We start from the raw sequence: 27,500 nt of genomic DNA on the forward strand, positions 1-27,500 counted from the left end.
CCTAAGTTTCAAAATAGCACAAAAATAATGTTCTCTAACTCTTCGAAACTGACCTGAGGTTTACCTGCATAGCACTTCGCTAGCTGGCTTCTGTTACACTCACCCTCCTAAACCTCACTCCATTCCCGGACGAGCCCCCACGTGTGAGACCAGGTCTCACTGGAAGAAGAGACAGTACGGTCTCAATGTGATCTCCTGGATAAATAAAGGAAATTAACCCACTGGTCCTACTGCACCCAACCCGGTCTGGGCTGGGATTGAACCGGCAATTCTTTATATGGGAGTAAGTTGCTATACCAAGGAGACTAAAGACCATGGCCTCTAGTGTCTGTAGCTAGAGCACCCTATTGAGGTCAGAGTAGTGAGGTTTACCTGCACAGCACTTCGCTAGCTGGCCTTCGTTACATTCACCCCCCCTAAGCCTCACTCCCATCTCGGACAACCCACTATGTGTAACCCACCTGTCTTACTGCACCCAACCCAGTCTCAGCTTGGATTGAATGGGCGATTCTTTATATGGGAGGTCGGTTGCTCTAACAAAGAAGCTAAAAACCATGGCCCCTAGCGTCTGTCACTAGAGTGCCTTTAGCATTCAGAGAAGTGAAGTTTACCTGCATTGCACTTTGCTAGGTGGCCTTCGTTACATTTACCCCCTGAAACCTTACTCCAATCCCGGACGAGCCCCCACATGTAACCCACCTGTCCTACTGCAGCCAACCCGGTCTCAGCTGGGATTGAACTAGAGATTCTTAGTATAGGAGTCGGTTGCTCTAACAAGGAAGCTAAAGACCATGGCCTCTAGTGTCTGTCGCAAGAGCATCTTTAATGGCCAGAGGAGTGAGGTTTACCTGCACAGCACTTCACTAGCTGGCCTTCATTACATTCACCCGCCTAAACCTCACTCCCATCTCGGAAGAGCCCCCACACCTGTGATTCTTTGTATTGGAGTCAGTTGCTCTAACAAGAAAGCTAAAAACCATGGCCCCTAGCGTCTGTCACTAGAGAGCCTTTAGTAATTAGAGAAGTGAAGTTTACCTGCATTGCACTTTGCTAGGTGGCCTTCGTTACATTTACCCCCCTAAACCTTACTCCCATCCCGGACGAGCCCCCATGTGTAACCCACCTGTCCTACTGCACCCAACCCGGTCTGAGCTGGGATTGAACTAGAGATTCTTAGTATGAGAGTCAGTTGCTCTAACAAGGAGACTAAAGACCATGGTTTCTAGCGTTTGTCGCTAGAGCATCTTTAGTGGTCAGAGGAGTGAGGTCACTCCCATCCTGGAGGAACCCCCACACCTGCAATTCTTTGTATTGGAGTCAGTTGCTCTAACAAGAAAGCTAAAAACCATGGCCTCTAGTGTCTGTCGCTAGAGCACCTTTAGTGATTAGAGAAGTGAAGTTTACCTGCATTGCACTTCGCTAGGTAGCCTCCGTTATACTCGCCCCCTAAACCTCACGCTTATCCCAGACAAGCCCCACACCGGCAATTCTTGGTATGGGAGTCGGTTGCTATAACAAGACGGCTGAAAATCATGGCCTCTAGAGTCTGTCACTAGTGCACCCTTTTGAGGTCAGAGGAATGAGGTTTACCTGCACAGCACTTCGCTAGGTGGCCTTCGTTACATTCACCCTCCCTAAGCCTCACTCCCATCCCGGACGAGCCCCCACGTGTAACCCACTGTTCCTACTGCACCCAACCCGGTCACTTTGATTGAACCGGCCATTCTTTGTATGGGAGTTGGTTGCTCTAACAAGGAGCCCAGAGACCATGCGTCTCATAGCGTCTGTTGCTAGAGCATCTTTAGTGGCCAGAGGAGTGAGGTTTACCTGCACAGCACTTCGCTAACTGGCCTTCATTACACAAGTATTCAGCTTAAAGTGTAATTTAAAGGCTCAACAAGGTAACGAAGTTAATTGGGCAAGTTACAGGACAGCAGTGATTAAGAAGGCTGGTAATATTAACATTACAATTGTTTTTAAACAATTAAAAACTGTCTCTATTCCAGCCAGCCAAAAACAAATAAGACTTTTAATTTCATTGCACTATTAAACATCACTTTAAAAGATTTCACAGGAGGGCGAATAACTATATACAGATTAAATCTAATAAATAATCTCAACAATGGCCCAAAAGCGATCATAAAATGCAGTGCATGCGTTAGGGCTACACAGAACATCAGCTATGACTCCTGCGTAGCCCAGTGCTGATCGCTTTAACTCTATTGGTCAATTTAATGCATGCCAATCGAGCAATCTGATTGGTCAGCCAATTCAATCAGCCTCTCATAGACACAATAAACACAGGTTTGGACTAATGCATGCCAATCAGAGGATCTGGTTGGGACTGAGCGTAGCCATGGAGACAGAATAAACAAGCTTCTGACCTACGAAGCAGAGAACTGCAGACCATTTTATATGCAGACGCTCCCTGATTCAGAGGGAACTCCCTGAAATAAAAACCACAAATGACAGCCAATAAACAAGAAGCGCTGGTCATCCCATGTAGACATCAGCAAAAAAAGAATAATAACCGGTCAGAATAATTTGAGCAAACATCACCATATCCATAAAGAGAGCGTTTTTTTTAATTAATTACTGTTTTATTTATTTATTTAGTTATGTTTTCCTAGTTTGGTGCTTGATTTACTGCTGCAAAAACATTGATATTTTTCTGTGCTGCTTCGCTTAAATCAGACATGTCCACACTCGGTCCTGGAGAGCCGGTGTCCAGGAGAGTTTAGCTCCAACCCTAATCAAACACACCTGAACAAGGTAATCTAGCTAGGAATACTAGAAACTTCCAGGCAGGTGTGTTGAAGCAAGTTGGAGCTAAAGTCAGCAGGACACCGGCCCTCCAGGACCGACTTCGGACAACCCTGACTTAAATGATCCCTCAACTTCCTGTTTAAACAGGACGTTGTGTAGTTTTATCCTGGCTACAGCCTAATTAGGCCTAAGCAATATATTTAAAACAACTTTACTACGATTAAAGCAAAATTGTTCAAATTAAAGTTATTTAAAAATTAAGCAATATATTTTAAACATGCTTAAATTAATTAAGTAGTTAATGGGATGTTGTTTATGTGGAATATTTTATTACTATATATATTTCTGATGTGGGTGGCACGGTGGCGCAGTGGGTAGTGCTGTCGCCTCACAGCAAGACGGACACTGGTTTGAGCCTCAGCTGGGTCAGTTGGCATTTCTGTGTGGAGTTTGCATGTTCTCCCCGTGTTCGCATGGGTTTCCTCTGGGTGCATCCAGTCCAAAGACATGAGCTATTAGGTAAGCTAAGTTGTCTGTAGTGTATGTGTGTGAATGAGAGCGTTGCCTAGTGATAGGTTGCAGTTGAAAGAGTACATCATATGCTGAAATAGTTGGCGGTTCGTTCCGCTGTGATGTACCCTGATTAATAAAGGGTCTAAGCTGAAAAGAAAATGACTGAATGAATGAATGAATATTTCCTGATGTAAAAAAAATGGCATTATGAACTATTTTTGCGGCTTTGTTGTGATGCATTTTATAATAACAAAATATTTAATAAACATAAGACAGGAATTGATTCATTGGTTGATATTTAACTGAATTATTTACACACTGATGCATCAACCAATCTACAGAAATCAACCAATTTTGATATAGTTACAAATTTGCCATGTATTATGCAGTATGATCTTACTATCAATGATGCTGCTTACTTCCTAAATGAATCCGTCTTTAAACAAATCACTTAGCCAGTGACTCAGTGATCCATTCATAAACATTATACATCCATTCTGTACAAATATTTAAACATTTCTGTACGTTTGTCAGACAAAAATATGATCAAAGTGCTACATTTGAGCTGAGGATCTCTGGTTGAGCTGACCATGATGACGTAAACAGCCGAAGATTAATAAATGTCAAAATAGAAAGGTCAGAGCATGTAGATGGTCTTCAACAGCGAATAAAGCGGGACAATGTGAAACAGGAAGCACAATCAGCAGCACTAGAAAGCACAGCGCTCAAAACAAACCATAAACATAGAGGGAAAATATGAACGAACGAGCTGAAGGGAAAATGATTCGCCCTCCTGTGAAATTTTAATTCTTTTAAAAATATTTAAATTTTAAAATTCATTTTTATTTAATCTTTGTCATGATGACAGCACATAATACACATCCTGACAGAAGTCTTGTTAGCTATCCAAGTTTTAGAAACAGCAAATAATATTTGGACTTCTAGTTGCTCATTTGGGGTCAGAAGTGTCTTCTATGAAAGGCAAAGATGATACTTATTTGAGTACAATAAAATATGATCATGGCTCAATAATGTTCATGTCTGGTGACTGGGCTGGCCAATCCTGGAGCACCTTCTTTGCTTTCAGGAGCCTTGATGTGGAGGCTGAAGTATGAGCAGGAGCGCTGTCCTGCTGGAGAATTGTCCCTCTCCTGTGGTTTGTAATGTAATGGGCAGCACAGATGTCTTGATACCTCAGACTGTTGATGTTGATCATCCACTCTGCAGATCTCTCGCACACCCCCATACTAAAAGTCACCCTAAACTATGATTTCTCCTTCACCAAACTTGACTGATTTCTGTGTGAATATTGGTCCATGCTGGTTCCAGTAGGTCTTCTGCAGTATTGGTGATGATTGGGATGCAGATCAGCAGATGATTAATGGGAAAAATCCACCTTCTGACACTTTTATACATGATCAACTGGAAGTCAAGATATTATCTGCTGCTCTTATAACTGAGATCCACCACAAGACTTTCCTCAGGTAGTTTATTTTACAAGGTTTTTATACGAGACGTTAGTATTTAGATTGAAGTGACATTTTAAAGCTTAACTAGGTAAATTAAATAACCAGGCAAGTTATGCTAAATAGGCAGGTTATTGAACAACATGAAGTTGAAGTGTTTTTGTTCTGCAAACAATTGAAAGAATAATAATTTCTTATGGCTGGTAATGATATCGAGCTTAAAATATATTTAACATTTATTAAACTCCATTAATTCCAGCCAAACTAAAAAAAAAAAATCAGACTTTCTTCAGAAGAAAACATCATTAGACAGTACTGAGAAAAATATCACTGCTCTGTTAAACCTCATTAGGGAAATATTAATATATATTAATTATTAATATATTATTGGTTAATTTGGCAGGAGGGCGAATCGTTCTGCCTTCAACTGTAAAGATAAAAGGAAAAGAGCAGAGCGACAAAAAGAAAAGAGCAATAAAAGACATGAATGAGCTTCACAGGAAGTTACATCACACACACACACACACACACACACACACACAAACAGACAAACAAATATACACACTCAGACAGATGCATATACATACACACACACACACACACACACACACACACACACACACACACACACACACACACACACACACACACACACACAAATATAGACCCCCCCAAACAAAAAGACATATATATACACACACACACACACACACACACACACACACACACACACACACACACACACACTCAGACAGATGCATATACACACACACAAATATAGACCCCCAAAAAGAAAGACATACACACACACACACACACACACACACACACACACACACACACACGCGCGCGCGCGCGCGCACAAACGCGCAGACACAGATGTACCCACGTGTGCAAAAGCAGATGCTGACACACACAGTAAAGCTGGTACCTGTGGCCAGTTCAGCAGCAGACGCGGACACAGACACACACTCACACAAACTCACACACACACACACACACACACCACTGTACCTGTGGGCAGTGCAGCAGCAGCAGCAGCAGCAGGAGGAGGTCCGGCTTCTCCACCGCTCTTCTGGCTCATGCTGGAGTTTTCCTGCTGGACGAGCGACGGCAGCTGCAGCTCTGCAGGCAGCAGGTCATACACAGACTCTGAAACACACAACACACACACACACACACAACACTGACTACGTTAAGCAATCTAACGATTTACCTTCATCTCAATAAGACAATAACATGATGAAGGTGTTCACATGAGCTGCTTATGAACGTTCCTGTTGTACATATTGGAGCACACAGTTGGATTAACGTCGTTACGTCAGCATTCAATGCTAGTTAAAGCACAAGGAGAGGAATGTTGAAGGCAGCAATGACTCCCATCATATCAGTGTGTTTTGCTGGAGCACAGAGCAGTCGGAGTATCTCCTCCGGATTGTTCTTCTCACAACACAGATCACATGTTTGGTCAGTATTGGAGAGCAGCTGCTCTTTCGACCACACGAGTGAAAACAATCTAATGTGTTTCAGCACTGAAGGTGGAGCAGCTCAAACCGTTCACATCTGTATTAAAGGCACAGTTCACCCTAAGATTTCCTCATCCTGCACTTGTTCCAACCCTGTTTGGGTTTCTTTCTCTTATTGATCACAAAGCAACAAAAAAAAAAACAGCCATGCTTCCACTCACCTATTTTAATGTGTATTTTGTATTATTGCATTAAAAAAATGCATAAAGCAGCTCAAAACTGACGTCACACACATTTACAAACAACATATTGGACCTATCCGCTATCACCAGCAGCAGCAGATATTTAATAAGCAGACGAGGTGTTTATGGTGTCCCATGATGCATCTGTGCTGCTGAACAGATATTACCATGACAGCTTCTCTCACGATACCAGTAAACCACAGCAAACACCACACACACACACACACACACACACACACACACACACACACACACACACACACACTTCCCATAATAACAAACAGAACAATACTTAACAGTCAGAGATTACAGTATTTAACACACACACACACACACACACACACACACACACACGCACAATTCACATGTGTAGTAGTTTATACAGAGAAAGAACATTACTGTAAATAAACTCCAATAGAGACAAAACTATAAGATGTTTTAGGATGGGCGGCACGGTGGCTCAGTGGTTAGCACTGTGGCCTCACAGTAAGAAGGTCGCTGGTTTGAGTTCCGACTGAGTCAGTTGGTGTTTCTGTGTGGAGTTTGCCTGTTCTCCCTGTGTTGGCGTGGGTTTCCTCCGGGTGCTCCGGTTTCCCCCACAGTCCAAACACATGCACTATAGGGGAATTAATAAACTAAACTGGCCTTAATGTACGAGTGTGTGTGTGTGAATAAGTGTGAAAGGGTGTTTCCCAGTACTGGGTTGCAGTTGAAAGGGCATCCGCTGTGTAAATCATATGCTGGAATAGTTGGTGGTTCATTCTGCTGTGGTGACCTGATGAATAAAGGGACTAAGCTGAAGGAAAATGAATGAGTGAATGTTTAAGATGTTTTTATACACAATCCTGCGCTTGACTGTTGTGTTTTTTTCTGCAAAAGTGCATCTACAGGCTACATGATATTGGAAAGATCTGATATTGTGATATTTTATTTTTCTGCAATAGTTTCAGAAGCTGGTTTGAATATCTCTCTTGACTCTTTTTCTGAGGAGTCTAACAGTATTCGGGTACAGAAATTGAATAATCAAAACGCAAATTCTTACTTTGTCTTGTTTCTAGTCCAAATATTTTTAAACAAAGTAACAATATTACTTAGTTGCAACGTCGTGAAATATAACAGGGTTTCTGTGCAGATTTCACAGAGTAAAATTTAAGACTTTAAGACATTTTTAATGCCATTATGAATGAAATTTTAGACCCATAAAGGGCTAAAGGATAAGAAATTGTTCAAATGGCCCAGATGAAAAATATTTTTATTTGGCAGTCAGAATTTTTATTATAGATTTTTATAAATAAAAAATAAATAAATAAATAAAATATATATATATATATATATATATATATATATATATATATATATATATATATATATATATATATATATATATATATATAATTTTGTATATACGTTTAATAATACAATAATAACAAAAAATATAAATATTTTCGATTATTTCTTAGCTAAATATTTTTAATATTGTGTAAAAACAAGCAAGCTCTACTTGTATCCATATACACATTTTCCCAGCATAAATTTTTTTTAAAAATAATTTTGAAAAAATGAACAAATGTTTTAAAAACTATAATAAACTAAATCTACACACAACAATCTGTCCAGGTCAGTGTCCAGCAGTAAATACATGGAGAACTAATAAACAAATGTTCCTGTAAGGAAAATAATTAAACCATTATGATAAACAGAGGTAAAAATGACCTTTTAAAATACAAAGTATAAAGTTTTATTGAGATAATTGTTGATGATTGTATGGGTTTTGCCCAGATTTGGTAGCAATACATGAACAAAGGAAAATTAAGACCTATTAAAAAAAAAGATTTAGGACTAACAACACAATATTTCAGTAAATTTAAGACTTTTTAAGACCTAAAATTTGGATTTTGAGATTTAAGACATTTTAGGACCCTGCAGAAACCCTGAATAAGAGTAAAAGTGAATAAGTGAAAAATAAGAGCTTTTTTGTTTGTTTTAAGGAAATCTTATTTTCGCTTTGAAATGTAGATATTTGGGCTAAAAACAAGTCAAAAATTCTAATTAAGATTTTTTTGCATAAATCATATAAATTCCATATGAATTCAAGTGATTAAATACAATTCTGTAACTCCTGGTCAGCAATAATTCAGACTGGACATTGCATATCTTTGTGATGCGACTATTGCAGATGCGCACATTCCGATACTGGCATTTCTGTAAACATCCACAGGTCAGATTTTACAACACAGGAGTGTTTATTAATCCTGAATGAAGATTCATGTTTTTGCAGATTATGTTATTTCAGTCATTATTTTATTATTGTGAATTATTATTTTATTTTCAGTGACTATTAGTTTAATTAAGTTTGTTATGAATATTTTATTTCAGCTAACAAAAATGGTTATTGACCAATAGTTTTAGTCTTTGTTCAGTGAAAAAAATAACCTTCAACAACAGTATATGCAATAACCTTCCCATTGAGAGGCGTGGTAAATTAAATTAATTATATATGCCAAGCATTTGCATTTTTCATGCACGGACGATGAAAATAATTAAAAGCAATAGTTTGAACATTTTCATCGATGCTGAAACCTTATTTTGTGCAGCCGTAGTGTCAAGCACACTTTATTTTACCTCACTGATAAAAGGTGCCAGCTTACAATGGCAGAAACCAAAGCGTTGGAGCCCAGAGAGAGGAACGAGACTCTGAATCAACACAGGCTTCAGAAATGCTTTGTAAATAAAAGGCTGTAGTGAAACCCAAGCCGCGGTCAGCAGCTCTGCATTCCACATGTTCGGCATTCCTGCTATTTTAACACCAACATCCCTGGACAACAGACAGATAATGGGACGGTGCGGTTCTCCTCCGCCTCGACTAATTAATGTTTTAATGCCATATCAGCCGCATTGGCTATATTCATGGCAAATTCTACACTTAATATACAATATATAACATGCAGCCATATCAGTTTTTTTAATGAATATTCCTTCAACAAAAAAACATACCAATAACAACACTGAAAAGAGTCATATGCATTATTTTAGTTTAATTAACAACAAATCTTTACCATTATACAAAAGAAAACTCCCTGTTTACTCTCCCTCAAGTGCTTCCAAACCTTTATAAGTGTCATTCCTCTGTAAAACACACAAGATATTATAGAATGTTGTAAACCGGTAACCATTGACATCCATAGTAAGCATAACAAATACTGAGGAAGTCAATGGTTACAGGTTTTCAACATTCTTCAAAGTCTCTTCTTTTGTGTTTAACAGCAAAACAAAACTCAAACAGGTTACAATGATGACAGAACCTTCAGTTTTCAGTGAACCTACCATTTTTCAGGGAAAATACCATTTTAAACATTTGCCTTAAAATATTACCTGAATAAAAATGCTCTCTTAAAAAATATATTGTATTAAAATTATCATATTACAAAGTTTTATCAATTTTTATGTGCATGAAAAATGAGTGGCTATGCAAGAAATAATTAAAAATATTCATTTTCAAAAGGCGATAAACTCATTTATGCAGAACACTGTATAAAACATAAACAGCAATGTTCACGAAACAAAAACAAAACAATTAATAAACTTTACAGCAAGTTCAAAAAAACAATACTGAAATAAAAACTACAAAAACCTTGGATTAAAGCTGCGCAAAAGAATCTGAAAGGACAGAAAAACTGCCCCTGAAGCTGAAAATGAGGCTAAAGTGTCACAATAATTACACGCTTCATGTCTGCGATCACGGGCTTTGTGAAACGCAGGAGGCACCCAATAATGGAGACAATTACCAGCAGAGCACTTCCTAGGAGGAACTATTAAACACGTCTGCACTACAAAGTTGTCTGAAGTGATCGAAACACAAAAGCATGACCTCATGACTCAGGTCAAAGAGTTTGTGAACTATAAATATGCCATGTTCAGACAGAAAGTGTGCTGATACAAAGCTGGCCAACATGATGCTAATGTGTTGTGGGTTGTGTTCAGGACTCTGCTACTCCATTCATGGCATGATTTAAAGGGACGGTTCACTCAAACATGAAGGTTCTGTCATCATTGTAACCTGTTTAAGTTTTGTTTTGCTGTTAAACCCAAAAGAAGAGACTTTGAAGAATGTTGAAAACCTGTAACCATTGACTTCCACAGTATTTGTTATTCTTACTATGGATGTCAATGGTTACCGGTTTACAGCATTCTATAAAAAATATCTTGTGTGTTTTACAGAGGAATGATACTTATAAAGGTTTGGAAGCACTTGAGGGAGAGTAAACAGGGAGTTTTTTATAGTGTTTTAACTCTGTTAATAAATGTTAATAAATGAAACTTTTATTTCATCTTGACAAATGACACTAGTTCAAAAAAAATCTGCAAAATATATTTGCACAACAAACAAACACATTTTAACTGTTGTGTAAATTTATAATGTCTAAATGCACAGATATGCATGTATACTTTACAATTAGTGCTGTGCAAAGATGACGTTAGTTTTGACAAAGTATGTGTGTATTATGAAGAATTCAGATGCAAAAACCTACATGCCATCTCAAATATTCTTCAAAAAATTATCTTTTTTATTAGGCTCCTGTGTAGGTTCAATAATTTCACTTCCATGGCAAAGACTTTTTCCATGGCAAAAAAGTTTTTTATGGTCTTCAAAGTGAAATACCGTAAACTAAGGAGACTAAAAATAATGTAAATTCCTATGTAAATTTCAGACGGCACTTCTGAACTGAATTTTTGCGTCAGAAGTCTTCATTCATAAACACATATAAATATACACAGTTGAAGTCATAATTATTTGGTCCCCAGTTTATTTTTTCATCATATTCAGCTTTTATTTCAGATTTCTCCAACACATTTCTAATTATAATAGTTTTAATAACTCATCTCTAATAACTGATTTATTTTCTCTTTGTCATGATGACAGTAAATAATATTAGACTAGATATTCTTCAAGACACTTCTATACAGCTTAAAGTGACATTTAAAGGCTTCCCTATAGGCTAATTAATTTATTAAGTTTGCAGACTTTGGAAAAAAAACTGTCAAGTGGAAAAAAAAATAGTTTAAAGGGGCTAATAATTTTTACCTTAAAATGGTGTTTAAAATATTAATAACTGCTTTTATTCTAGCTGAAATAAGACAAATAAGACTTTCTCCAGAAGAAAAAATATTATCAGACATACTGTGAAAATTTCCTTGCTCTAGTAGTAAACATCTTTAAAATATTAAAAATATTTTAAAAAGAAAACAAATTCAAAGGGGGGCTAATAATTCTGACTTCAACTGTGTGTGTATGTATGTGTGTGTGTATATATTTATATATTTATTTTTATATGTATATGCGACACATATAGTAACAAAATACAAAATATTTTGGTATCAGATATCTAAATATATCTGTAATTTGTATGATATATTTTGAATATTACCTCTGTATATTATTAAGACACTGTCACTTTATCATATTTAAAAGCTTTTTGCACTATATACCGTTTTGCATCTGCACAACTCTGGTTTGCACTCTTTGCCATGCGCCCTTAGCCCTTTACTAGTAATATTATACGTGTAATTCTATTGTAATTTCTTTTTAAATTCTACTTTTTGTATTAATATTATATGTATATGCTCCTATAGGGTCTCAGAATAACGCAATTTCGATTCTTTCTATGTCCTGTACATGTTGTTGAATTGACAATAAATCTGACGTTGACCATAAACAAACTTTTTCCACAACCATACTTAATTTTTTCTCATCACTAATATATATATATATATATATATATATATATATATATATATATATATATATATATATATATATATATATATATATAYACACACACACACAYATATATATATATATATATATATATATATATATATATATATATATATATATATATATATATATATATATATATATATACACACACATACACACACACACATTATGTTTTAATTAAATCTAAACCTGTATATAATTTAACATTGATGTGTGTATTATTATATACATAATAAATATACACAACACACACAAATTATGTAAATGCAAGCTTCTATTTTGTATGATAAGTGGCACTAAGATGAACATTGAATACGTGTGTTAATGGTGTGTATACAGAATACACACACTGTTCTGATAATGAAATTTGCATCATATGCACTGTACGACTACTATAAATCAATACAGCACAGTCTCACATTACTTTTATTGCCAATACTGTATAGATACACAGGATGCCATATCTATACTTCAACCACAATTTTACTATACTAATTTATCTAATAACCCCAGAGTATACGCCATCCTTTATAATACACCATGCTATTGTGCATAATCATACATGCTAATAGAAATATCATTATTGCAGATGTCAGCTCTAATTTGAGCATAATTATTGTTTAAAGACGCAAGAAAAGAATTGCAGCTCTTCTGTACAAGTGCAAGGATTTATGTCATTCATGCCCTCAGTGCAAGCAATAAAGGTGACGATTGCATAAAAGCGAGCTCTACAAATGAATCTGACAGTTCTTCATTAAAACCAGTCAACTCTGCAGCATTAATCTGCATGTAAACAGAGATGGTATCAACTTCCCAGTGACCGACCACAACTGTATCTGTCATCTGCATCACTGTACACACTCGCTGTCAGAGACTCACACATGATCAGAATATGAATATCAGACACGAGACAGATCTGAGCTGCTTAGCTTTGAACACACCAGGCCAACACTGGCAGCTACATTACATGCTGCAGAAGAAATATTAATTATGATAGGTGAGGATCACCTTCTGCATATGGCATTCACTAAAACAGCAGGAGAGTGTGTGTGCGTGTGTGTGTGTGTGTGTGTGTGTGAGAGAGAGAAAGTGTGCATGTAAAGTACTAAAAATATACAGTTGAAGTCAGAATTATTAGCCCCTCTTTGATTTTTTTTCTTCTTTAAATATTTCCCAAATGATGTTGAACAGATTCAGAAAATTTTCACAGTGTGTCTGATCATATTTGTTCTTCTGGAGAAAGTCTGATTTGTTTTATTTCGGCTAGAATAAAAGCAGTTTCTAATATTTTAAACACCATTTTAAGGTCAAAATTATTCGCCCCTTTAAGCTATATTTATTTTCGATAGTCTCCAGAACAAACCATCGTTATACAATAACTTGCCTAATTACCCTAACCTGCCAAGTTACCCTAATTAACCAAGTTAAGCCATTAACTGTCACTTTAAGCTGTTTAGAAACAGGGGGGTGAATAATTCTGACTTCAACTTTATATGCGTACACCTCTCTCGAATCTCTCTTTAAAATTCATTTTAAATAGGAAGGTCTACAAAATATAGTTGTGTGCATATACATTAGATTAGTCAGCGCTGAAGCCAATTCAGGAAATAATCTAACAAAAATAACTTACTTCGCTCTAAAAACTAATACAGCCTAATTTATATGTTAGAGAAAATGATTAAATACAGATTTAACAAAGAGGAAAAATCAAGAGAAGCAAAAAAAAATTACAATTTATTTGAAATTTTGCAGGTTGTAGTTTATTTTTGGAACATATAGCTTGAATTTAATTGTATTATCTTATAATTTTTGAATATGTCTGGTGACTAATTAATATATATCTGTTTATTAAATCTGTTTTGTTTAAATGCACCAAAATACATCGCCTATATTGACTGAAAAATGGAGGACAATATTTATTTTCAACATGGGCTGTACTTAATTATGCTGAGCACTGTCTGTGTGCATGTGTGAGAGAGAGAGAAACTTCACTATATACATGGAGAGGATAGCTTGGAAGCTAAAGTAGCTGCAAAATATGCATACACAATCCACACCAGAAGAAATTATTAATCCGTTAAATTAATTATCCTTATTTAAATAAATGTACACTGATTATAGTTGTGATTATGATACAGTATTGTCTTGTTTTGTTCCCTTTTTCATTCATTTACATCTTTTTAATACACATTTTATTAATTTGCTGGTATAAGTACATTCCATATTTCATACAGGTGAAATGATGTGGCAATACAGTCAAATAAAGAGAGAAGTAGAGAGAAGTAGATCAGCTCATGAACATTATGTGTGTGTGTGGGTAATGAGTGTGTATTACTGTATGTTTCCCTACTGTCTACCACAGCAGTCTCTGTGTGTGCTTATATGTTAAACACTGTGATTTGAAATATTTTTATTTGTTACATTGCTTATTTAAGTTTAACTTGATAGGACATTTCTTTTATTTTAATATTGAGAGAGAGAGAGAGAGAGAGAGAGAGAGAGAGGGAGGTTGTCTCGGAGCCACGAGTCTCTTACATTGTGTGTAAATGTAAACAAACACACACCCACTCTCTCTCTCTCGCTCATACACACGCACACATTCACACACATGTATAGATATAAAGTCGTGCTCACTCACACACATCGACTCACACACACACAGGTTTATAAATACACTCACGCATATACACGCACGCACACACAGAGCGGCAGCGCGTGCTCTTCTCTTCTCGCGCTAAGTGACGTTAGCGATTATTCACACTCAGGCAACACTAAACACCTCCACACACACTCGCGCGAGTGTGAATGAATAAAACCAGAAGGCTTTAGAACAACGAGGAGCTCTTACCTTTGGAATAGAGAGATTTGGGAGAACTGGGGTCGATATCGGCGCTCAGGAGAGATATAAAATCAGAGGGCATGCTAGCATGCTAAAGCCTCATGAGCTCAGAGGAAGCGACTCTCTCACCCTCGGCTTGAAGAGCAGGGCGCACAGAAAGAGAGATGAACTCTGTCATAAAATCCTCATGGAGGCTTTACAGCACGTGTAGTGTGGTCAGCTTCACACTCGGGAGGCTTTTCGTGTGCTTTTTCTCCATCTGATCAGCTTAGCAGCCACAACAGCCATTCACCTTTTTTCCAGCGACTCCTCCCCCTTCCTGCGCATGCGCACGACCGCTACCCTGGATCTGACAGATTATTATTGTTCGACTGTACGCAGGCCTGAGTGATTATTAGCGATAGACTTGATCATATGATTATGATTAGCTCTAATAGTGCTTGTTTTTCTTCTATAATTAACATAAATTATAACTAATAAAAGTTCCTGACACATTTTTTATATTTTACTTACATTTTTTACTTGGTTTAATTGTATTATTAAAAAAACGATACGATTTTAACATATATTTAAGCAACACTACACTTTTTTGGAAATATGTTCATTTTTCAAGTCAACTATAATTTAATAGTTGATCAGTTTGTAATCTATTTAGCCAATCTTCAGGTTTAGCTTAGCTTAGCATAGTTGATTGAATCGGATTAGACCATTAGCATCTCATTCAAAACAACTGCAAAAAAAATAGTTATGATCATTTTCTATTTAAAGCTTACCTCTTCTGTAGTAACATTGGTGTTTTATATCATTGCGCTGCTGCAGCTGTGGTTTGACAGCAGTTACTTGATTATTAAGCCAGAATGATAATATATTTCTAGCCATATCATCCTGGAAATAGCAGCTTTTCATTTCTGTAGTTCTTAGTAAACAAATGTAACTACAGAAGAGTTCGGCTTTAAATAGGAAAAATATCAAACTCTTCATTTTAATTTATTTTTGGAGTGAAATGCTAATGGTCTAATCCGATTCAATGATTTATGCTAAGCTAAGCTAAAAGCAAATTCAGCTGAATGGATTCAAAAAATGGTCAAACTCAACTGTTTACCTATATAAAATGAGCCTATTTTAAGTGCATTAAAAGTGCAGTGTTTCTTTCATGCTTTAATGTTACAATAAATGCACTTTATTAGTGTGAATAAATGTTTGAGTGTACCAGATAGCCAATTTTTAGATCTTGTTGAATTAAATAATTGGTTGAATTCCAAATATCTTTTCAAGTATATTCTCAGTATGTTTTTTATAATGTTTCAAGATTGGTCCCCAAAATAACCAAATGCACATTTTTTGTTTTCTGGATGCCTCCTATTAGTGTTGTCTAAAATATTAATATATTGATAAACATTGATACTGAAGTATTTTAAATGATGCAGTCTTGTTTTTGGTTAGTACCGGCTTTGCTTTCTCCTCTCACCTGCAGAGAAATAATAATTAATAATAATATTAAGATTTTAACACTTTTGTTTTATTTAGAAAATAAGATGAAATTGCATTAATTAATTAATTTATTTATTTTTTTGGTAATTTTGTAAAAAAAAAAAAAAAAGTAGCTTTTTTACTTAATTTGTATGCTTCTAACCCGTCTATTATCTTTATGTTCAATTTGATCAATGCAAATGGGGTCATTCAATGCTAAAACAATTTTTTCTAGTGGGAGGGGAAAACAATTCACATGGTTTACAGGGCAGGTGCAAAGCTACAAACGCTTTCTAAACTCTTTCCCATTGTGCTCTGTGGGCTCTCTCTTTATGCTCTCTCAACTGAAAATAAGCAAAGGTTTTCTGTCGGTGAAAGTGAAATAGAGGAGAAAGTGTCTGAGACAGGATAATCTTGAGGAGGACCCTTATTATGAGGCATCCTCCTCAGATGACAATGAGACTTCTAGTGTTGACCCTCTTGTTGTCTCTCAACCACCAGCAACTGGAGGGTCAATATTTTGAGTCATCATGTCTCTCTGTTTTCTCCCGTATCATATGCTTTGATGACAAAGAAACAAGGCAAGGCAGATGAGAGCGTGACAAAGAAGACATCCATTACCTGACACTAACCTTTCGCCAAAAAAAATAAATAAATCAGATTCTGGAGGTTTTAAGATGCTGGGGTCAAATTGACCCCATTTGGGAAAAACTGTTAGCAGATTTTGGAGTAACAGGAGGGTCAGTGTTGCAAAATTTGTTCCCCATGGAATCGAAAATGATATTGAATATCAATATTTTTCAAGATATCATATCAAAGTTAGAAAGTCCAGTATCATGACAACACTACACTGTTAAACAATATATATGTAAATAAGGAGTTTTTTAAAGTGATTCATGTTTTATTCATCCCCTTTTATTATCCTGCTTTTGAATTGCATTATGGGATGTTGATCTTTCTTCCAACAACTTTTAACCGTGAAAAGTGACTTTTATGGACATTTTTAATAGTTTAAAAGTGCTATATACTTGTCTGGGGTGGTGTTGTATATTACGCTACAAAAACCTTATAATGCCAGAACATTTCTGTTAATTTAAACATTTCTTAATTATTTATTCTGCGTTATATTACCTCAAACTACTAAAATGTCACTAAAAGTCACTTTGTTAATCTGTACAGTTGAATTTTCCACATCAGAAGTGAGCAGAGCAGAACCTGAGCATTCACCAAGGCAAATAAACAGAAATGCTTGTATGGACGCGGTGAATTTACAGATGTTTTTTACGGTAAGTTTATCTTGTATAAATGAGACGGAGCTGAAGAGACGAATGGGGTTTTCAGCTGTTCTCCTGCTCTTTCTGTCTCTCAGTGTGACGCAGAAATGAAGCTTCATATCTTCTGTCATTCCTGGCCGCCGCTGTAATCGAGTGCCAAAACAGAAGATCAAACGCTAAAAGACTCTTTTGAATTCCTCAGAAAAACTCCCACAATGAGAAACTAAATCTCGCCCACAGTTTGAGAATAAATCATGGGAAGGTCTTTCAGAAAGCTTAAAAGCAGAAAAATGACAAGCTGCTGTGGGGGAAATAAATGTGTCATTTTCAACAGCAAAGGCCAGAAATATGAGAAAGAGTTTACACCATGCAGGTTAATACACCTAAAAATACACACTCACTGGCCACTTTATTAGGTACACCTGTTCATCTGCTCGTTAATGCAAATGTGTAATCAGCCAATCACATGGCAGCAGCTCACTGCATTTCAGCATGTAGACATGGTCAGGAGGATCTGCTGCAGGTCAAACTGAGCATCAGAATGGGGAAGAAAGGGGATTTAAGAGACTTTGAATGTGGCATGGTTGTTGCTGCCAGACGGGCTGCTCTGAGTATTTCAGAAACTGCTGTTATATCAGATGAGCATTTTAGAATCTCGCCGGAAGTAGTAAGTCATCTGGGTACTTCTCGCATACTGATTTTCCAAACCCAGGCTAATTCTGAAAACGTAGTCCCGTGGACGTTTCTGGAGACCGCAAAATACCGGGAGATCTGTATTTTTGCAGTTTTTGTTTTCGTGAATCCGCGAGAGGCTGCTGTGTGCGCTTTTTCGCATCTCAAATGTCTTTCACAAGGGCCGTTCGCACCCATGCTGTTCTGGTGTAAACCCACCAGAGGCCGCTGTCGACCAACCGACTGAATGATTGACTGGGCGACCGGCCAATCAACGGACCCACCCTCCTCCTTCCCTGAACCCACCCAATTTTACCGATTGACCCGCCCACCTGTTCACTTCCCCTTAACTCAACCAACGTTTTACAAAAGCCGTCCAGAAAAAAGAAACGCCCTCATCTGATTTTTACCACGTTTTCGGATTTTACCACATTCTCACCCTGTTATTCACTTGTTTATTTTATTTTTCGGACTCAGATTTTTGTCTTACCTGATTTCTAGAACCGTTCTTCCCCGAATTTTAACCCAGTCGTCGTCCATGTGGTCAACTCCTCTCTGCGTCTCAAGTCCGCCAACGTACACGACGAGCTAACCGGACAAACTGGTTGCAGTGGGAAAGCCCTCCACATGGAGGTAAGCAATCAGCCAGTGAGCGCCAAAAGGAACGGCGTCATACTGCCCCATAGCGTTCGCTTAAAGAAATGAAAAGCAGCCTTATGTACCTCCGGCTACGAATTCGCTGTTTCCAGAAACGTCCGTGGGTCTACGTTTTCAGAATGTGCCAGGGTTGTATTTTCCAATTCTATGAATTCAGACATACTACTCTGCTCGCATACAGATTATAGCGTACTATATGATATGGAAGTATGCGGATTCGGGCGCACCCAAAAGCCATGCCCCTAATCAATATTTAGTTTTAAAGGGCCATGACACCCTGCACTTTCGGTTAAAGTCTACTTCAGGATTTTTTCAAAAGATGCATGATTAATGGGCGGAGCTCCGCGAGCATCGGGCAGGAGTGGGCGTGGCCAGCAGGGGAGAACGTGAGCGAACAATTGTTGTTGTCAGTTAGCTCACAAAATGAGACAAACCGTGAGGAGACGCATGAGTTTATATTTTACAAAGTTAAAATGCAAAGAAACGAACAGTGATTTAATGCCCTGCTACATTTGTTATCCGTAATTTCATATACAGACAACCACAATTTATATCATTATAAAGATAAGTGTCCCTCAATCCCCGTATCCAGCAGACTCAGTGCAGCAGGTCTCCTGACCTGTCTATTTTAACCATTAGCCCTGCTGCTAATCTGGAGGATTTAGGCGAACACAGCAGCACGGCGATGTGTCTGAATGTGAACGAACTCCTGATAAAAGACAGCGTCCGCCATTCTCCAATTCTCGCACTGCTCTCCCGACAAAAATGCTTGCAGCACACACACAGCTTTGCTGTATGATCGGCCCTGACAGGATCGCGGGGAAAAAAACATGCAACAAACCCCGTGGATCATGGAAACAAAAGCACATATGAGCCTCCATGAACGGCTAAATACTGTGTGCCGTGGGTCCGTGTCTCTCAGCTCCGGCTTGACTCTGGCAGGTCTCATGAATAATTAAGCAGCCGGCTCTTCTCATAGGATAAGAAAACTCCGCTATGAATAATAATGAGAAACCGACGCGTCATCATTGCACTTGCAGTACTGCGCTACGTCACCGATTTTGATCCCGCCCCAAAAATCATTTTAAACCCGGAAGCTGAAATGAGCTGACAAAAGCTCAAAATTATCCAGTTTTCCCCACAATTAAAGCTGACAGGTGCTAACATTGCCTTAACTGATGCTCACATAAACAACACACACAAATCTGTTAATATAAAAAAAAGTTCTCCAGGGTGTCCTTTAAGTACTTCAACATACTGAAATTTAATTATATATTAAATTATTTATTATATAAATAATTTAATATAAATAATTATTTTTTAATTATTTAATATAAATAATTATTTATTATTTATTATATTTATTTATATTATATTTATTTATATTTAATTATTTATTATTTATTATAATTATATTTAATTATTTATTATATGATTCATATAATATTTCTAATTTAAACTCAAATGCGCATCTTTGTTCCCCATACACTTCTTATTGCCAAAATGCTTCTGATAGATGAATAGCCCTCCGCCTCCTGTATATAAATCCTCTTTATTGCCTAGGGGCACCACCCTCTCTCTCTCTCCCTCCCTCGTCCGCTGTTTTGGTGTGTCATGCAGTGTGTGTGAGTTCTCTCTAGTGGGACTCTTTATGTGCCTCTGTTGTGTGTGTGTGTGTGTGTGTGCTGCAGTGACAATGGCAGTGGATGTGTGACTGTGCATGTAGGGGTGGGGAAAAGAGAGAGAGAGAGATAGAGAGCGTGCACGAGGCAGGAGGCGCTCCCTCTAATCCCGGCTGCGACGCCAACCAGCACTGCGATAGACTTAGGGCCTACTCACACTATGCCATCCGTACCGTGCCCAGGCCCGTTTCCCGGATCGTTTGAGAAGTGTGAGTACGCTGAATCGGGCTCAAGCACGGTTCACTTGGCCGGCCCTGGCCCGGTTGGAAGAGGTGTGCCTGAGCGCGGTACACTTGGGCTTTGGCGCGGTACGCTTGTGTGTGAGCGCGAAACGTGCCAAAGCCCGAAACCGAAAGCGAGACGTGACTTTTAAGGGACTGTTTGATATGGATTTATTAATCATTCTTACTGTTCAGTGATCGCAAACTGCCGTAGTTTATTAAAGACGCAAACCTCTCACTGCACGACAGCTGCGCGCCTTCAGCAGACCTCCTCATTCCTGCAGCACGAGAGCTTTATGATTGTTTATGAGCGCCAAAAGTGGCGGATCTGTTCAGTGAAATATCTGACTGCGTGTCACCGCATCCCTAAGGACTGTTTGGCGAAATATTTGACTGCATGTCACTGCATAACAAACGACTGAAAGGATATAACTAGAGAAATCTCCACTGCGCTACTGAGTGAGAGCGTATGGCAAGCCGTTTTAACATTTAAACCTTGTTCTGAATATCCATAAATATATTTAGAGATATAATTATATATTTTGACAAGTCATTATTATAATTCGACTTGTCAGAATGACTATTAGAGATATCTGCAATTACAATTGTACTAGTACGAAATCAGATTGGAGATATCTGCAAATATATTATGACTAGTCATATTCCTCCATTGACTTCCATTGAAAAATATTTGCAGATATCTCTAACTGAGTTTTGACTCGTCAAAAATCCAATTCAAGATATCTACAACTGTAATTCGACTATTAGTAAATTAATTAGATATATCTTCAAATATATTTGTAAATATCTCTAAATATTACGAATTAAAGACATCTCCAAATGTATGACTAGTAAAAACTCAGTTAGATATATCTCTAATTACAATTGTGACGAGTCAAAACTCATTTAGAGATATCTGCAAATATTTTTCAATGGAAGTCAATGGAGGAATATGACTAGTCATAATATATTTGCAGATATCTCCAATCTGATTTCGTACTAGTACAGTTGCAGATATCTCTAATTGTTATTCTGACTAGTCGAATTATAATTATGACTAGTCAATATATAATTAGAGATATCTCTAAATATATTTATGGAGTCAGAACAAAGATTTAAATGCTAAAAAGGCTTGCCATAGAGAGCGCTTCTGAACAGCGCAGCAGCGATGACGTAAGCGTGCCGAGGCCCGATATGGTGTGAGCGCGGGCCGTCGGGGGAGACGGGAGGGGGGACAAGTGTGCTTTGGCCCGGTTCGAGGCAACTGTACCTAGTGTGAGTACGGCCTTAATGGAGGCTCAGGCAGACTCCAGTGCTGCAGGTAAGAGCGAACACTTCTTCAGCCGGACACGCTGCCATGCATTTAAACGCGTGCATTCAATAGCCTGTTGTTGTAGCGCTGCCACCGTGCCCTTTTTTTTTCTTGGACGGACAGACAAAGCAGGCAGTCAGAGGAAGCCGGTAGTGCTTGGCGGTGATCAGCTTGCATTGATGCACATGGGGAAACTTGCATGCATTATTGTGCATTAATTTAGCTGGAAGGTTTTGGATGTGACCCTTTTTCCAGGTTTGACATTGGGTTGCATCTTTTGCGGCGGCTGCTTTGGGACAATGGGAGTTGGGTACCACTGAGGGATGCTAAAAATATAGTGCATCTTAGCGTGTATAGGTTGTATCCTTTTGGCATAAGCAAATGCATTGCAATGCACGCAGCAATATTTGCATGAGCGGCACGCACAGAAAGAGCAGCAGGCTGAGGAATCTGCTGTGTGTGGGCTAATGAGGGAGGGATGACCCGCAGACTGCGGAGAACGGGAAAACTCTGGATCATCACATCACCAAATGTGCGACTGAACATTAATATAGTTAATATAGTTAATAAAGTTACTGATATACGGAATTTGGTTCAATCTACCTCCAAAAATGCGAGCCTGTCAGTTAAATGTTAATTCAATGTAGTTATTATTATTATTTTACGCATTAAATAGTCAAATGTACATCATATTATAGGGGATACATGGATGTTATTCATAGTTTGTGTAGATAAGTTCAGGTTCAGACAAAAAGTGTACTGGAAAATGTCAATACTGGGACAGATATGGGGATCAAACTATTAATTCATAGTAATTAATTAAGAGTCAGCACAGCCCCTGCTGGTACCAGAGGATAATGGCCTCATTCTCTTTTCATGCATGTTAAATACTTTAATTTAAGTAACAATTCTCATTATTTATTACCTGGCTATCATTAATATATCAACAGTTTATTAGTAGTTATGATCTTATTCTACATCCCTAATCAATATCTAAACCCAACTATTACCTTTTTAACTAACACTAAACAGCAAATTAGAAGTTTATTGAGCTAAAAGTTATATGGTTTGTTAATTTATTACTATTTATGATTTCCTTTATTTAGCCAGAAGATCACATTGAGACAGTACTGTTCCAGTAATAGTGTGAATTGTACATTAAAATAAAGCGTGACCAAATATTTTGTCTACATTATGTGCATTTTTGGAAAATTTTGAAGAGGAAAAAAAATTTAATTAGTTTTGGAGCTAAAAAAAAAAAATAAATGCAGTGTTGTTATTAAAATAATGAGGAGTACCACTGCAGACTTTCTCACACGCAGGGAAATGTTTCCCGATCCCGCAGATCCAGTCGTGCACTTGTTTCCATGTCCCTTGTGTGTAATTGAACTGCCCTCGACGATAGAAAGCGTTGGTCTGCTTTGACTACTGCCGCAAGAAATCAATAGATGTCTGGAAGCTCTTTAAACACAAGCATCTTCTGTTTCAACCGCTGACAAACCCATTAGAGAAGCACACATGAGAGATGGAGAGCTGAACTGTGACTGAGAAAACCCCAGAAACCCCACAAAGCAGAACCTGTTTACTAGCAGCTAAACTGACCAGAGGATTCCAGCAGCTCCATAGCCAAAACAAACACTCAGAACAGTGTAGAAACTGCATCGTAGTGCACTAACAGCTGACCACATCACCCTAGTAACAGCACACTGCAGAGGTGCACTAACAATTATTAGGGCCCATATTGACAATGCATCTTAAAGGCACAGTATGCTGTTTTGCTACTAGAGGGCATGTATTTACAGCTAACTAGAAACTAAAACTAGCCTAAAGGACCCTCTGTTTTTAAAAACTAGCCCAAAATGCTGTTAAAAAGCTAGCCATAGAGCGACATCTGCTGTTTAAAACTAGCCTAGAGCGCTGTCTGTTGTTAAACATTAGCCTAGAATGGCGTGTTTGAAATCTAGCCTAGAGTGCCATCTGCTGTCAAAAACTAGCCTTAGAGCGTTGTCTGCTGTTTAAACCCTATCCTAGAGCGCCATCTACTGTTAAAACACTAGCCTAGAGCGATGACTGCTGCTTAAACACTAGCCTAGAGCAACATCTGTTGATAAACACTAGCTTAGAGCGACGTCTGTTGTTAAACACTAGCCTAGAGCGACGTCTGCTGTTAAACACTACCCTCGAGCGACGTCTGCTTTTAAACACTAGCCTAGAGCGACGTCTGCTGTTAAACACTACCCTAGAGTGACGTCTGCTTTTAAACACTAGCCTAGAGCGACGACTGCTGTTAAAACACAAGCCTAGAGCAACATCTGTTGTTAAACACCAGTCTAGAGCAATGTCTGCTGTGTAAACACTTGCCTAAAGCGATGTCTGCTGTTTAAACACTAGCCTAGAGCGATGTCTGCTGTTTAAACAATAGCCTATAGCGCCGTCTCTACTGTTAAAAAACTATCCTAGAGTAGTGTGTGTTGTTAAACACTAGCCTAGAGTGACAACTGCTGTTAAAACACTAGCCTAGAGCGATGTCTGCTGTTTAAACATTAACCTAGAGCAGTGTGTTGGTAAACACTACCCTAGAGCAACATCTGTTGTTAAACACTAGCCTAGAGCGCCATCTACTGTCAAAAAACTAGCCTAGAGCGATGTCTGCTGTTTAAACATTAACCTAGAGCAGTGTGTTGTTAAACACTAGCCTAGAGCGATGTCTGCCGTTTAAACATTAACCTAGAGCAGTGTGTTGTTAAACACTAGCCTAGAATGGCATCTGTTGTTTAAAATCTAGCCTAGCGCTCCATCTGCTTTTAAAAACTAGCCTTAGGACGCTGTCTGCTGTTAAACACTAACCTAGAGTGATAACTATTGTAAAAACAGCCTAGAGCGCCATCTGCTGTTAGCCTAGAGCGCCATCTGCTGGTAAAAATTAGCCTAGAGCAACATTTGCTGTTAAACACTTGCCTAGAGCGCCGTCTGCTGTTTAAACATTAGCCTTGAGCACCATCTGCTGTTAAACACTAGCCTAGAGCGCCATCTGCTGGTAAAAACTGGCCTAGAGCAACATTTGCTGTTAAACACTTGCCTAGAGCGCCGTCTGCTGTTTAAACATTAGCCTTGAGCACCATCTGCTGTTAAACACTAGCCTAGAGCGCCATCTGCTGGTAAAAACTGGCCTAGAGCAACATTTGCTGTTAAACACTTGCCTAGAGCACCATCTGCTGTTAAACACTAGCCTAGAGCGCCATTTACTGTTAAACACTAGCCTAGAGCGCCATCTGCTGTTTAAACACTAGCCTAGAGCGCCATATGCTGTTAGCTTAGTGCCATCTGCTGTTAGCCTAGAGCGCTATCTGCTGTTAAACACTAGCCTAGAGCACCACCTACTGTTAGCCTAGAGCGCTATCTGCTGTTAAACACTAGCCTAGAGTGCCATCTGCTGTTAGCTTAGAGCGCCATCTGTTGTTAAACACTAGCCTAGGGCGCCATCTACTGTTAGCCTAGAGCGCCATCTGCTGTTAGCCAAGAGCACCATCTGCTGTTAAACACTAGCCTAGAGCGCCGTCTGCAGTAAAGAACTACCCTGTTTGCACTGTTTGCACTGTTTTATGTTTCTTTGCAGAGCCTCTTAGAGACAGAGAGTTCCAGAAGCTTCTGAAGTCCTCCAGCTCTGCCAGTCTCACCAGCGAGGCATCCCATAATGCCTCAGGAGAGCATGTCGGTACTCCGGCACATCATGGCAGCCAGGTGCTGATCACAGAGAAACGACGTGAGTCAAACGCTGACCTGACAAGATCACACCTGGCTCATAATTCACCCGAAATAGACATTACATCTGTTTAATGCACGGCTGTGTATTATAATGAATTTTCAACATCAGAAGTGGACACAGCAGAGGTCAACATCCCATAATGCAATTCACCACCGCAAATAAACCCAAAACACACAATATGTGCATTCATTCATTCTCTGTTGGCTTAGTCTCTTTATTTATTAGGGCTCGCCACAGCGGAATGAACCGCCAACTATTCCAGCATATGTTCTCTTCAAGCTGCAACCCATCACTGGGAAACACCTATACACACTCATTCACACTCACACTCATACACTACGGCCAGTAGAAACTGGGGCAACCAGAAGAAACCCAAGCTAACATGGGGAGAACAAGCAAACTCCACACAGAAACACCAACTGACCCAGCTGGGACTCAAACCAATGACCTTCTTGCTTTGTGGCCACAGAGCTAACCACTGAGCCACCGTGCCACTGGAAACTGTTAATTTTTTAAAAATTCAGTGTACTGGTGCCCAATATATCAGTGAAGCATGAAAAATCTGCGTTCAGGTCATCACTCTGGGTGTATGTTGACTAGTGTGTGTGTGTGTGTGTGTGTGTGTGTGTGTGTCTCAGAGCCACTCAGCAGTGTGTCCTCTCTGGAGGTTCACTTTGATCTGCTGGACCTGACGGAGCTCACAGACATGTCGGACCAGGAGCTGGGAGAAGTGTTCGCCGACTCAGATGATGAAAACCACACATATTCCCCTGCAAGTGAGTCTGATTTACAAAAATAAACCACATTTCATTCATAAATCATTACAGTCCTCAAAAATATTAAAGTTGGAGAAGTCAAGAGCTGCAGGGATCAACACAACAGCGTTAAAGGGTCTGTTCACACAAAAATTATTCACTCACTATTTACTCTCCCTCTACAGTGAAAAAAATTCAATATTCCAAATATTCATTGGATTTGCTACATATTACATCAATTTATATGTGCTGAAATTAAACAAACAAATGAAATGAAATAATGTTCCAACCTAATTTGTTTTAAATTGCTTAAATTCAGCCAATGGGAATTGTTTTCACCTTAAACATTTAGTAAATACAATGAGTGTAGCGTTATAAACCTTTATGAGTTTCTTTCTTCTGTTGAACACAAAAGAAGATATTTCAAAGAATGCTGAAAACCATTGACTTTTATAGTAGGTAAAACAAATACTATAGAAGTCAATGGTTACAGGTTTCCTGCATTCTTCAAAATATCTTCTTTTGTGTTTAACAGAACACATGAAGGTTTAAAACAAGTGCAAGTGAATGATGACCGAATTGTTTATTTGGATAAACTATCTTTTTAAGTGGTTATAAAT

The 27,500-nt window shown here is 38.3% G+C and overlaps 2 protein-coding genes across 5 annotated transcripts in view; one reads left to right on the top strand and one right to left on the bottom strand.

The window, feature by feature from the left end:
• Window positions 1-15,340, bottom strand: part of nfat5a (nuclear factor of activated T cells 5a) — a 27,413-nt gene extending 12,073 nt beyond the window's left edge. The window contains 2 exon segments of the mRNA NM_199895.1: window positions 5,760-5,897; window positions 15,081-15,340. Coding sequence (NP_956189.1) covers window positions 5,760-5,897; window positions 15,081-15,153 — 211 coding nt within the window. The 5' untranslated portion in view covers window positions 15,154-15,340.
• Window positions 15,341-20,925: 5,585 nt separating this feature from the next.
• Window positions 20,926-27,500, top strand: part of dbndd1 (dysbindin domain containing 1) — a 15,022-nt gene continuing 8,447 nt past the window's right edge. For all 4 annotated transcript variants that reach the window (XR_012400558.1, XR_012400559.1, XM_073943446.1 and 1 more), the window contains exons 1-3: window positions 20,926-22,368; window positions 25,976-26,122; window positions 26,764-26,901. Coding sequence is in view for 2 of the 4 variants with exons in the window: in XM_073943446.1 (XP_073799547.1) it covers window positions 22,338-22,368; window positions 25,976-26,122; window positions 26,764-26,901 (316 nt within the window). In the remaining 2 variants the exon portion in view is untranslated. The remainder of the gene's footprint in view (window positions 22,369-25,975; window positions 26,123-26,763; window positions 26,902-27,500) is intronic.

The sequence above is a fragment of the Danio rerio genome, chromosome 25 (assembly GCF_049306965.1).
Source record: "Danio rerio strain Tuebingen ecotype United States chromosome 25, GRCz12tu, whole genome shotgun sequence".
Taxonomy (NCBI): Eukaryota; Metazoa; Chordata; class Actinopteri; order Cypriniformes; family Danionidae; genus Danio; species Danio rerio.